The 14,037-nt window shown below is 44.0% G+C and overlaps 1 protein-coding gene across 1 annotated transcript in view; it reads left to right on the top strand.

Moving 5' to 3' along the window:
* The window catches only part of LOC8031284, a 41,348-nt gene extending 32,921 nt beyond the window's left edge, over positions 1-8,427 (top strand). Inside the window, exons 6-9 of the mRNA XM_042291579.1 lie at positions 534-624; positions 3,530-3,691; positions 7,542-7,704; positions 8,141-8,427. Coding sequence (XP_042147513.1) covers positions 534-624; positions 3,530-3,691; positions 7,542-7,704; positions 8,141-8,427 — 703 coding nt within the window. The remainder of the gene's footprint in view (positions 1-533; positions 625-3,529; positions 3,692-7,541; positions 7,705-8,140) is intronic.
* The last annotated feature ends 5,610 nt before the right edge of the window (positions 8,428-14,037 follow it).

Genomic DNA, 14,037 nt, shown 5'->3' with positions numbered 1-14,037 from the left:
CATTTTTAGCAATCGTCAGTTCGGGTAGATTTTATAGTGAACGCGCTTGTACACCGCGATTGCCGGCGAAAGCCTAGCTCTGCCTTCTAAGCCTGTAACGGCCGTTTATGATTTTCTGCAACGTCAGGATATTTTGTACACAAAAATAAACTCTGGAATCATACATTTCAATAATGGTGAATTTTGGATCATGGTAGTAAAAATAAAATGGTGGATAAAAAATTAATATCATTAATTTATTGTATTTCTGTAAGATTGCCCTTGCACGCAATTGGAAAAGGTCATTTACTATGTATGTTGAGGGTCGGCCTTATGTAAATGCAAATGTGTCATGTAATCCATTGACGGCAAGGAGGCTCTTACGAAATTCCTGCAAACTGTTGTTCTAAAAGCTTCCGTGATATCGGACACAAGAAGTAACTGACTGAAAACAACTGCGAGCATACATTAAATATCGTCAACCAAATGAAAAGTACATCGATCAAAAGGTGTACGTAGTAGGGATGTCTTATTGAAAGTTGTTTCCGTGTCAGCTATAGCGTCACCTTTCCAATGGATTCCTTCTGGGGATTAAGAAAATTCGATGGAAACTGGACCGGAGTCATGGGAATGCTGCAGCATGATGTGAGTCTTTCTTGATTCTTGTCAAAGGTTGAATGGCCGTATTTACTGTTCTTACTCCCCATCTTCTTCTTTTCAATTTTCCTTGTGACAGCAGGAGAGTGAAAATACTCTGTTTACTTTCCAGCCGTCCCCAAGCGTTAGTTTTGTTTATTGCGCAATTTCTCGTCCATTGCTGATTGTATAATGAGGATTCTTTTCTAGCCGCGTGTTGGCAGATGCCAAGGAATGGATAGATTACAGTCTTGATTAACATTTCCTTTTAACGTTTGGATACTCAATGTAGGTCATCGAGCAAAAGGTTATGACAATATATTACAGTCGCCAAGACATTATTTTTTTCACAGCGTTGGCTGTTAGTGGGACACTTCGCGGGTTTCGCGCCGTCGACCGTGCTCCATATCGACGCGATGCCGATTTCGGCACTCCGTCAAAACATTCCACATAGACGTCACCCCTCTCGGCATGACTCTGATGTCACGCCGTGCATCACGTCACGTGTTATCTGGCGTCAGCTGATACCATGACGTGACATGGTCATATCAAGTCACGTTGCACAGTGATGCCACGCGACCTAATGACATTAGGTGACACCGTGATCAAGTCACGTGATATGATGACGTGAAATGACATTAGGACGCCACGTGACAGTAAGTCGCCACGTCACACCATGACGCCCGTAAATACATAAATATGAGACTGCTGATAATGGAAACGATAAAAACAAAGCGTTCTCGCTAATTATCCCAGAAAGGTTCTCGGGCAATAAAAGTAATAAAACCAAGTGGGTGTTAAGCCGGCAAAACCACGGGCGTGAAATTAGGTGGAGCTACAACGCTTGAAACTAAAGTACGCGATTTTGGAAGTGTTCTTCAGTGACCAAAAGGCGCAGCTAATTTGTGTCCAATTACATTGCTTAAGACGTTCAGGCAGCCAAACCAACGACAGAGAACTAACGGTTCATCCGTCCATAGGCAGTGTCGTTGTTTCTTGGAATTCAAACTTGGGCGCGCGATTTTCAAAGCGTTCTTCAATCACCACAAGGCAGTCCCATTATGTGTCCAATAGAATTGTTCAACGGGTTCACGAAATGTTCTTCACCAAATACACCCACATCGGTTCCAAAACGCTGTGGAATGTTCGTCCGCTGTGCTACTCGATTTAATACACAACGTCTATGCGGACTCCATGGTGCACTCTCGCACCTTTACTGTTTATTCAGTCCATCTGCTCTGAAATGATACCTTAGCGGCTCCGACGTTACACCTCAGCTGTCGCTGTGTTTCGCTTTACGGGATGCGTAAGTGTTTACCAATTTCTTTTTTTTTTTTATGCGGCTTATCCAGTGAAAGGAAATATAAAATTATTATGTAGTTGGGTAAGCTTTTCAAGCAAAAACCACATTTTGTGTTTAGATTTTTTGGGTTGCAAGACAAAAACTAATGCTCAAATTGTTTGCGCACTACAAACCGTTTGTATTTGTATGAAGACTTTCAACTGCACCAATTCTCAAGTCATCGAAAATTTGTTGATTTCTACTTGTTATTTTATACTCGGAACGTGACTTTCCACTTGTGTTTAATTTATATGTGACATCATCTTCACTGGCGATGCCATCTCATGACTGGGTGCGTAAGGATATTTGTGCCTACACTGTTGGCATGCGAAGTTCCGAATTTTCCCGTCTTCATTTTACTTTCTTGTTTTATCACTTTTGGGCAAGTGTGTTAGCACATCGTATACCATGCCGCGAGTCTGAGTACGAGGAGCGAAACCTCGCGCTGGAGAATCCAGGGATTATTCCTAGAATCGTTCCCGCCCCTGCCCGTCATTAACAGCAACCTGGTAATTTTAGCTAAAGGAGTTCTGTTCATCAGGCTGTCGTGCAGAGCAGCTATAACTTTATCCAGCTATATGAACGTCCAAATCCTAAATTTGACTGTATGGCAGGCAGAAAACGCCTAAACTGCAAGAGTTCACGTCCTATGACAATCCTAGCCTTGTATCTTAGCCTCCTCTATGCTCACAAAGCCCGGCTGTTCGACGACGGAGCCATAGACTGCCCGGTCGCAGATTTGGAGCGCGAGGATCTGGTAGCACACAGCATTTCTGGGGGAACCTGGACGTCAGGGCACAGCTTTTGCAGCGGCGAGGACCCCAAAACATGGTTTTAAAACCCGAGGAGAAAAGAAACGAAAGTGCTGGGAACGCGAGGAGCACGAGCGGATATTCCATCGCTTGGGAGAAGTGTGTTTCGGCTTCTCGCCGCAGCCGGGCGCCCGTCACGTAGCTCTCCTCTTATCCGTTGTCTGCCACTCTGCCTTTTCAATTTCGGCGGCCGCTTCTCATGGCGATCTGCCAAGCTTTACCAGAATAGAGTAGGCTATGCCTGTTTGAATGACTGAGCTTTACGACACACATTACATCATAAAAATGTATTACTTTTTTTCGTCATTTTAATTATGTTATAAATCTTCCTTTAGTTCAAAAAAGTTTTCGACTATTATTTTTCACAGATTATCTCATTGTGCCAAACATAATATCCATGGTCCCCCAAAATTATTCGTTTCATCTTACTGCAGGGATCTTTAAATTATTTTTGGTGCTAAGCAATACTGCTTTCTATACTGAAAGGGTAAAACAGCGCAAAATGAAACGGACAGGAAGAAGTACACAAACGGAGCGCTGCGTTCCGTTTGTGTACTTCTTCCTGTCCGTGCCTTTTTGCGCTGTTTTACCCTTTTACAATGCATCACCAATTCGCCCATCTCACCACCGTACTGCTTTCTATTCCTGTACAGCTTGGTCAAGATTGTAATTGTTGACAATTCACTATTTTGGTAACGGCTGCTTTAAAACAGCAAATGAATGACTAAGAAACGAGGCTCCATGCCCACGCCATTTGCAGGAGGCGGACGTAGCCTTGGTCGTGGTGAACCCCACAGATGAAAAGAAGGACGTGGCTGTGGAAACAGAAACCATCGTTCCCATCGAACTGGTTATTCTCGCAGGACGTCTGTCCCGCTATCAAAGCAACATCATCGGAATCATACAGATATTCACGTGGCAAGTGAGTATGTCCGTTATGAGCACATCAGTTCATTTAAAAGCCAAAGTCTTACAACATGATTGTTAAAGTTCAAAGTAACATAAGGCACATCGTGTGTTCTTCCCAAAGATTTGTGTGCCTTAAAGGGTAACTGCAAAGAAAAAAAAGTTTTTTTTTAAACAGCCTAATTGGGACAAGCATGTCACAAAACAAATGTTCCGCGAAAAAAATTATTTTTTTTATCAATATTTACGCCACAGGACGTAATTTAGTAGAGTCAGAATTTCTCCACATTTGAAACTCCCGCTCTTTCGACCCCCGCGGAAGAGGAGTACGCCCCGCCCCTCACTCTCCTTGCGTTGCGGAGTTGAACGACGCAGCGTCTCGACTTCCGGCAAGATCTGGCAACCACGCCAGGCCGCGGTATTTTTTTGGTTTGACGCGGTTTGCGAACACATGTAGCGAAGACGTGACCGGAGAAGTGCCCCTGTGATGTTCCCGGAAGATGGAAAGTATCGTTCGTAATCGTCGTGCGCGCTTTGAAAGCGAAGGGAGTCACAGAATCCACGAGTGCGCAACCACGAGCCAAGGTTCACGACAGCGCTGCGTTGGTTTCGGCGATCTCGTTCTGTTTGGTGCAACACGGCGATGCGAGAGCTGAAACGTTTGTGGTGTGTGTAATGCGGTGCTAACACGGAGCGCAAATTGGTTGTTGTGGGGTTGACGTTCAACCAGTTAAGTCCCGTCGTCGTCAGCTGATCCAGTCAAATTGGTCCGGGAGGACGCTGGGAGCGTTTTTAAAAGTAAATCTGCCTCGTTCTGTTTCAAAATGTGGAAGTTTCCCGACGCATACCGTGAGTAAAAAGCTGCGGGCGTTTTCACAAAATTACGTCGTTTTAATTGAACAATGGACTCCGCATTGTTGTCCTAAATCTGCCGTTTTTATGCTTCGTGTTGGACTGCGTTTGCACAGCGACGTGTTGCATCTTGCGGTGTGAATAAATTTGGGCACGATTTCGTACCTGCCTACAGATGCATGAACTGAGACCATTTTTATGTAGTGGACATAGTGCTTTTTTTATTTTCTGTCTAGTCGCGGACGTTAGGTGCACACGGGGCGAATCTCGACGGCCTCCAGAGCGATATGACGAGAACTAGACACGTTGGTCGCTACGCGAACGCCCGGTTGCCTCCAGCCAAATAGCATTCCTTTCGGGGCGACATGGCTGCTGGAAGGCTCACTGTCGGGATCACGCATCTGACATCTCCGAAAAGTCAGCATTTGCACGCACAAACAAGCAAAAAAAAAAAAAAAAAAAGCACGCTAAGCAAGCAAAGAGGAAAACGCAAGAACCGCGCTATGAATGCCAAAACCCCGCGTCGCTTCCTATCACTAACACCTGCGACAGCTGCTAAACACACACTACTTCACTTCAAGAAGTCTCACTCAAGCACCTGGGTCAGCACGAAACGACGAAACACTGATCACTTCGGCGAAACGATTAGTCGAGGTAGGCGAGACAGGCGGGAGCAGACTTCGGCGGCCATGAAAGAATGGCGAAGCTTTTGTTTGTATGAATCCAAACGGAAGTGCCCGTCTTGTAAACCTTTTGTAAAGAATAATAACTCTCATCACATGGGTTATTCTTTAAACGTAAAAATATGCCGCTCAAAAGGAAATTGCAACATATAACAAAGGTTTAACAACCAAGACCTAAGCTGTCAATCAAACTCTTAGCCAATGAGAACCTTTTGGGATTGACGTCACATAATCACAACTTCGTGGCGCGCGATTTAAAACAGACGAAATAGCCGCAAACTAAAACGAGTCTCACGCAATAAATATTGCTGTTAAAAATATTTTTTCTCGCGGAAAAATTGTTTTTTGACATGCTTGTCCCAATTAGGCTATTTAAAAAAAAACTTTTTTTTCTTTGCAGTTACCCTTTAAAGAATAGTAAACCTCATACTGGGGCAACCGTCCACTTCACGAGGGTGGAGAAATGCCATACAAAATAAATGTACCATGTTATAAAAACAGTTTGTTAAGATATCGGTTCGAAAACAATTTACAATGAAAGCGATAACAGCTGTAGAACGAAATGAGATGGCATGCGCCACGATAATTTTAATTCTGACGCGGCGTTATGAAACATATTGTTGAAGCCTGTTAGTATAGTGGTTTTGGCCTGACAGATTATGTCCCTGTTTAGTAATACTTATATGTTAAATTTTCAAACTAAGAGATTCGGTACCGTATAAACACTTCATGGTACGGCCGCACTGCTCTGACATAAATTGTTCTCTCACAGTATGTAGCGCCAGACTTTAAGACTTATGAGGTTTCACAAAACACCCTCTAGGCAAACATTTGTTAAAGAATATTGATGTATATGCCAAATATTATTCTTCACATGGGTCAGCGTCTCTCTTCAGATTACACGCGCTTGGAGCTTTCCGAAATTCCAACTATCTTATGAAAAGTAAAACATCCTTTATTCAAGCTATAACGTTGTATGTTGACGATATCCATAACAATGTCTAGGCTTCGTTTCCCGTCTTCAGACAACTGGCATGAAGGTTAACTAATGGGTGTAGAATACATATTTATTACATGAAGGTCTCCTCCTCTTGTACAAGATGGAAACGGTGTTGTGAAAACAACCCAGTCAGTCCATCAGTATAAAGACAACAAAAAACGACACCTATTGCATCTAACTTAGCGGCCGCACGAGAATAGGATAGATTATGTCACGGTGATTTACCGTAGCACAGGAGTTGGTCTATTTAACAGAACTTTTAGCAAACCGTTACTGTGTTCCACGTACCACACTACCGAAGCCTTTGAAGCATGCTTTAAGCATGCGCCCGGCTGATAAAGATACCGCGGGGCACGCGCTTAAAAGAACGCTTCAAAGGCTCCGGTAGTGCGGTACCCGGAACACGGTAACGGTTTGCTAAAAGTTTCCAATAATTTAGTGCGTTCACCGCAAAACATACGGTTTTTAATAAAACAATGCGTAAGACAAAGTGGCTTACTGGCAATGCCGCTTCTCCCACAAATATCCACAATAGAATGATCACAAAGCTATTCTGTAGATACCAGGTCACTGTTCTGTCGCTCAAAATATGAGTAAGACCGCAGATAGCTAGGCGAGGTCAAAAGCAATGTCAAATAAATGTTTTTATTTTACAAGGAATTTCTGCAAATGCTGGTTTATTCATCATAAAACAACCAATCTCGCAGTACTACAGTGAAAAAACACGAAATGTCAGCATCTTTTACTGTATATCTTCAGCCCTCAAGACACATTTTGCGTTTCATCTGGACTTGGGACCGCTAGAGGCGGCTCTTCAGTTGCATATATGACTAAATGTAGTCTATATATTCCACCTCCAGTGTAGAACTGGTATAGGAAAGTCTCCAGCTACTATGCCAGCTGGGAAGTGAAAGGGGCAATTTAGTTTTTCGTGTACTAACGCGAAAGGTTTGATGAGGAGTGATTGTTGTTGCATCCAAAATTATTGTGGATGAACTGAGGTCAATCTAGTCTTTTTTTTAAAGTACTCAGTCCTTGGGAAACAGCTGTCTTTGTAAAGGCTTTTGCAGTGTTCCTTGCGATGATGGGCTCGTCCTTCAGTCTGTGTATCATAGTACCACATTAACGTCATCATTCCCAATTATGTTTATAAAATATTTAATTTCCCCGCTGTTTTTTTTTCTCTTCCCATCCCCATCATAAATTAGCCAACTAAAACCGACGTTCAGGTTTTTTGTTCTTTCGTCTTTCGTACTTAAATCAATTTATACGCCTATCAATCGATACATTTTTACAAGTTTTTACGAAGCCTTTTCTTACCTTCGATGCAGGTGTGGGTCTGCTTTTTCTGTGGTACAATCTTGTCGGCCATCACGTGGACGATCAGCGACAAGGTCCACTTTCGCCTAAGACGAGGATCATCCGCCGGCTTTCCTTGTTTCCCGGCATTCTTCAATCATCTGAGGACATTCATCATGACCACATTCCTAGAAGGTAAATCACATTACGCCGATACTTTATATTTTAACATCCGTGCACAATTATCAAACCTATAAGAGCACTAAAACATACCTATTCAATGTCTGTTTTGTTGTCTTTTTTTAACTAGAGCACACGCTCACAGACATTACCTTACAAAGTCATCAACTAACGATATTTGGCATTGCTCACTCGTTAATGCAGACGTGTTGACGGACCAAACTTGTCGTTTTCATGCCTCAGTCGTTGAGACTGCAGCTCCAGAGGATAGGAAAGAAAAGAAGTAAATTGTTAAATGGCGATTCTGCAGATACCAATGACCTCACAGTTGTCATACAGCGTCCTGAACTGTGCACTTTATAACGCACACGCTCCTCTTGTTTACGCTATGTGGAATTAAGCTGCGACACTACGTTCGTTCATTTACTGTTCTTTTTTTTTATTACACCAGCGTCCCCATCCACTCCAATGCTGAGCTCTGCTCGGATCGTCGTGGCCGCCTTCTGGCTGGTGGTGATCATCCTGACCACGACGTTCGCGGGTCAGATGAAGGCAGTGCTAATGATCAGGAACGAGGCCAATCGCATCGACAGCATGAGGGATCTGTCCCTTAGGCCCCATACAAAGCCAATCGTTCCGGCAGACAGCGCCGTCGTGGCTTCGATTCGCGTAAGATTGCCAATATATTACAAACCCCCCTGCACATTGGTTGGGTGTCTCTTCAAGAATTCGCCTTAATATGTTATCCAAATAGATCACGAATGTACTAGAAACTGGTAGAGACAAAAAGCACCACGCGCCTCATTTCCTGTGTAACACACGTAATCACTCTGATCTAAAGCTGGAACACATGCGCGAAAGCCAACCGAACGGCGCACGAAATATGGAGTATGGGAAACGTCCTCCGTGCATATTTTTAACATAGGCACATACTGCACGTAAATTTCACGCACGTATGGTTTCTTTGAAAGCATGTGAATGATAAATACACACGCATGACTTTCCGAAGCATTGTGTGGAGCTATTTTGTATGTTCCGAATATCTTGCGATTTTTGTTAGGTTTTTCGAACATGCGTGTTCTAGTCTTTATGGAGAGTATCGAACTGACAACGAGGTTCAAAAGGTGTTTTTTAGAACACAGAGTCTAAGCAGACACAACGAACGTTACTTTACGTTTGCTCATTGTCACGGCGCAGAGCGCGTTTTAAAGCATGAGATTCTTTCTAACAGAATCCCCGGCCCCCCACCCTCAAATTTCAAAATTCTGTCCGTTCACCAGTCCGCCCGGGAACTTTCCGCTGAACATAACGGGGAAAATTGACGTCACGTGACCTAACGTCGGGTTATCTATACAGCTTTCCAAGAAACGCTCCTAGTCCGCTACCATGTTGCTGATGATGATGCAGCTGGTGCGACTCTCGCGCCACCTATCAGCTTAACATTTTATCCAAGTCTTATGGACTGTTGAAACCTGCTCAGCGCGATTCTTCACCTATGATTTGCAGCTTTGCATTCGACGTTATCCAGCCTCTCTTAAAAGTTTTTTTTTTGTGTGTGTGTGTGTGCAAGCTGCTTGATTTTTTTTTTTAGTTATTTTTCACTGTGAGAGCATGCCATTCGAACGTTTTTGCTTGACATTCACAAAACAACGAAGGAAAGCAAGAACGTCGAACGGCTATAGACGTGATTTTGAGAAGAATGACAACTGTTCTGCCCACTCTTAGAAATAATCCCGGTAGAGTCCTTCTCAGTCATCGCGAAAAATAGCTGTTCTTGTTGGGTGAGGAACGATCCAGGCGTGTCTGTTTCTTTACCCTGGTGATGCAGTTGTGAAAAAAGTAAGCTCTCCCCAAAATGTGCCCCAAAACACGGTCATTTTGAACTCCGTTTTACAGTAGATATGTCGGTGTCCTCGACACTGTTGTGCTGTATTATTTTGGATCTTTCTCAAATAAATCATTTTCAGTTAACGTTGGACAGTGCGGTACGTACAATATTGTTCGAAAGTTCACACCTGCTAAATTGCATGTCCGAGTCCTGTTCTTTAGAACGGTAATCACGGTATTAGTGCGCATGAAATATGCATGCCTTCCGGCTATCTTCTGCTGTCAATTATTTTCGACAGTAATGCACTTTCTCGATTTACTCGCCTGAGCACGGCACCGTCAAAACTCATTGTAAAAAAAAAACAAAAAAAACAAAAAAAACAAATCAAATTGCATGTTTTCTGTCGCCCGCGGACAGTTTACAGTTTTTTTTATGTGATACATTGCTTTTCTAATTCCCTCCTGAAAATGCATACATCATGAAATACGAAACACACCAGGAAAAGATGAGAATTTAGCCGTCACCCGTGTTTGAAATTGCCCCTACGCACGCTGCGCCTTTCGATATCAACATTCCACTCGTTTAGTGTAAGCGGGGACTCCGGAGAGAGGCTAACCTAAAGACCAGTGAGTGAACTCAAACAAAGGTTTTCTTGTTCTTGGGGTCAAGTATTTCTTGAAAATCTGTATGAACCCAATCGGGAAGTCGACGTCACGTTACTTATAGGTCAGTTCAGTTTCCCTGCTAAATTTAGCTCGAAAAATGAATTTCATGGGACCTAGACACTTCTCTAGCTGCCCCGCTAAATTTAACGAGTAAACTGACTTCGCCACGACGTCACGTGATACTTATGCAAATTCTGCTTCCGGCTAAATTTAGCGGGGAAATTCACGTTGCGTGACGTATACAGCAATTCAGTTTTCCGGCTACATTTAGCGTAATAAATCGACATCGCGTGACATGATGAGACGTACGAACAGGCTTTTGCCTATCTTAAATACTTTGCTCAAGATACTGTATTTCAAATATTTTGGTAGTATTTTGGCATCTTATAACTAAATTTAGTGTGGAGTATTTGCTACTCACTTTTAATTACATGTCCTATCATCTTGTACTCAATATGTCAAATACACTTTACAAGCTTTGAAAAATTAATTCGTTCAAGCAATCTACTGAACTAAAGATCATCAAACTCCAAGGCAAAGATGAACCGATCTTAAACTTGGGGACAACCGACCGAACCCAGAACAGGAAACAAGGCATTAGCAAAACACAGCCTTCAAATGCTAACAAAAGAACAAATTGATAGCCCCGAATTACACCCGCTCTATATGTCCTCTTGTCCCCTTGTCGAATTTTCTTAAATGGTTTCTTTAAATTGCACATCACGCTTGGAGCCAGCGAAGTGCTGGAGACGTCATCCGGACTTGATAGACAGACCCCGCGTTTTGTTTGGAGCTATAGTGCTTCCTTCAGCGGTAGATTGTGGCGGCAACGCTCGCCACGATCACAATGAACCATTTTAGGATATCGCTAGTTCAAGGGTTTCCAGTATGAAAATGGGTCAACATGTTTTCATGCGAGCACAGGCACATTCCTCGCCCAAAGAAACTAGATCCTGCAGGCTTTATTCAGCTGCAGTGACCTAGATCATGCCTCTCCAAAGCTTCTTGTGTGCCTACTGTGGCCTATCTTTTGCCCCGAAACTCGTTCAAAAGCGTTTTTTTTCCATCTCCTTCGAAATGGGCTCTATGTTTTGTACTCAAAATCTTAAAAACTCGTTTTTCGCTAGGTGGAGTCATTTAAACGCTTGTTAATTCTGCTTCTGGAATCTTGACCATCATGACCAAAGGCCGTCAAGAATGGTTTGAACTGGTGCAGAAGGGGGCGAGGGAAAGGGGTTTAGAAGCAGTTTTATGGACACTCCTGTGAATATTGTGTTTCTCTCTTGACGTTCATTTTGTTTTTACTGTTAGAAGGTACAGGTGTTGTTTTTTTTTTTCTCGCTTTTGACTGGAGGGAGCAACGTACTCCCTCTTGGTTATAAATCAGCCACAGAGGCTGCTGTCCTCCAGTCGATGTTGATGAGTACGTGGGTCAACGACCCACGTACTCATCATCAAGTATGGATGCCTGATCAAATTCCAGTTCGTCTGTTATGGACTACATGTAAGGTCCCCCGAATCACGGCATGGTATATTACAAACTTATTGTTGAATGCCTCATGAGCAGGGCCTACCGTTGAACTAGAGCACGGCGGGTATCCTGTCTACAAAACACGAGTCCCGTTTGTTCCTAAAATATTTCGGCACGCATTATGTTGCATATTCCAAATTATCTTAAAGTATACTTCAATCGAAGCAGCTAAGGCGCGTCTTGAAGGTCATAAACATAACAACAAAATGTGATTTTCAGAGAAGTCATCAGGGGGGCTAAGCTCGGCTCGGAGAGATCAAGGCGAGTTCTCCTCCGAACTCGCTGCTCGCCGCGATTGGTCGGCGCCGTGCATGACGACACGCGCCGTCACTCCCTAGATCGTGATGTGAGAACGGAGGGTTTGAGGCGGTCGGAGAGTGGCATATTCGGAACTCGCGGCGAGATGCTGTGACGTCATTCTGACGTGGCAAAAGCCGCCGCGGATAGGAAAAGCTTGCCGGCTCCGACCTAGGCGAGTTTGGGCGAGTTGGGCGCGAGATGAGGGAGGCGCGTCCAAAATGGCAGCGTTTTTGTTCGTGTTTCGCCGTCGGTGTAGGTACTTAAGCCACGCCACTGTGTTTGACATAGACAACGTTGATTTTCAACAGCACTATCGCCTCTCGAAATACGTGGTAAGGTGGCTGTGCGATGAACTGCGTGGCTAACTGGGCTTGAGGCGATGGAGCCGTGAATAAACCGTCGTCCCCGTCGTAAAACCTACAAATTCTACGAAGTGAATCCTAGAAACAAATGTGTTTTTACGGCAATCTGCAACCAGGAACGCAATATATCATTACCTACAGGCTTTTACAATTATTGTGATGGTTTGCTGCGCTGCGTAGATGCAAGAGAAACGCACTTGATAAGATTTAAACTAAAAGAGAATAGAAGAAAAGCAATCTACATGAATGGCGCAGACTAACAACTGTGTAATTTCTTTCTCATCTTTCTCCCTCCACAGCGTATTTTGACGAAAAAATCGGTCGTTAGTTGTTTATACGGCAGAACATGCCAGAACATGGCGACATTGTTGCCTGTGGATAAGCGATTTAGCCAGTGCGGTACAACCGCTAGCCTGGGGTCTTTAACGTGCACCACGCAGTAGTGATACACGACCGCACGCCGGTGCGATGCTCATTAAGATCGACACGGGCAGGGGTGGGGATTGAACCCAGGCCCCTGGGTTCTGCAGCGCGAGCTTTCGCTCCACGTGCACCCTTTTCTGAAAAACATATTGTGACTGTGTGGCGACGTGGGGGGAGAAAGATGAGAAAGAAATTACACAGTTGTTAGTCTGCGTCATTCCTGTATGTTGTTTTTCGCCTATTCTCTGCTTTAGTTTAAATCTTTATCAAGTGCGTTTTTCTTGCACCTACGCAGCACAGCAAACCATCACAATGTCTAACCACCTAGCCCATTTCCAAGCAATATTTGTATAATTAGAATCCGTGCTGTTACCGATTCTTATGTCATTTACGATTTAAATAAAAAAGTTGGGTTTTGTGTATGTTTTTAGAGCCTAAAATTTGGTCTGCCTCAATGTGCGACTTGTCTCCCAGCTGTAGATGAGAGATTTAGCCAGTGCAGTACAACCGCTAGCCTGGGGTCTTTGACGTGCACCACGCAGTAGTGAGTGATACACGACCGCACGCCGGTGCGATGATCATCAAGATCCAAAGGGGCAGGGGTGAGGATTGAGCCCAGGAGCGGAGCATAGGGACAAATTGGAGCTACGCTGGGGAACTCGCCGCCGCCGGGGGGGTCGGAAATGTAAGAGGAGGAGTGGGAAGCTCGCCGGGGCGGAGTCAAAAGAAGCTCCTCCCCTCCCTCGTGATGTCGCATCGGAGAGATTCCCGCCGAAGGCGAGCTTAGCCCCCCAGAAATAGAGCACCCCTTTCTGAATTGTCCGGTTCACCAGGCAAGCCACGAGGGAGCAGTGGTTGAATAACAGAAAAAAATTGTTGGGGACAGAGCCTAAAGTTTTTATCATGGAAAACATGACAAAGCAAAACAGAGCGCTCTTTCTGGCGGCAAAAGAGTGGGCAAAAAGGACTGGTTTTCGGTATGTCTGGCATCGAAACGGAAGCGTTCTGGTACGAAAACAAGATCGCGAACGTGCTATCGTCGTAAGAAGTGAAGACGATCTGCTGAGGCTAGAATAAGTAGTGCTGTCTTTCTTTTCGAATTGTTTTAACTTGTTTCTATTTTGTTTTTATGGAAACTGCAACTCCATTACTTCCGAATGAACTAAAACGCAAACTTGATCTAGAATGCAATTCTCATTTAAAGTGCTTCTGCTTGAATACGCAGTCAGCAGTGAATAA

The sequence above is a fragment of the Ixodes scapularis genome, unplaced genomic scaffold (genome assembly GCF_016920785.2).
Source record: "Ixodes scapularis isolate PalLabHiFi unplaced genomic scaffold, ASM1692078v2 PGA_scaffold2__306_contigs__length_199485367, whole genome shotgun sequence".
Lineage (NCBI taxonomy): Eukaryota > Metazoa > Arthropoda > Arachnida > Ixodida > Ixodidae > Ixodes > Ixodes scapularis.
Note: the sequence above shows the minus strand (reverse complement) of the source record. Positions and strands in the feature narration are given on the sequence as shown.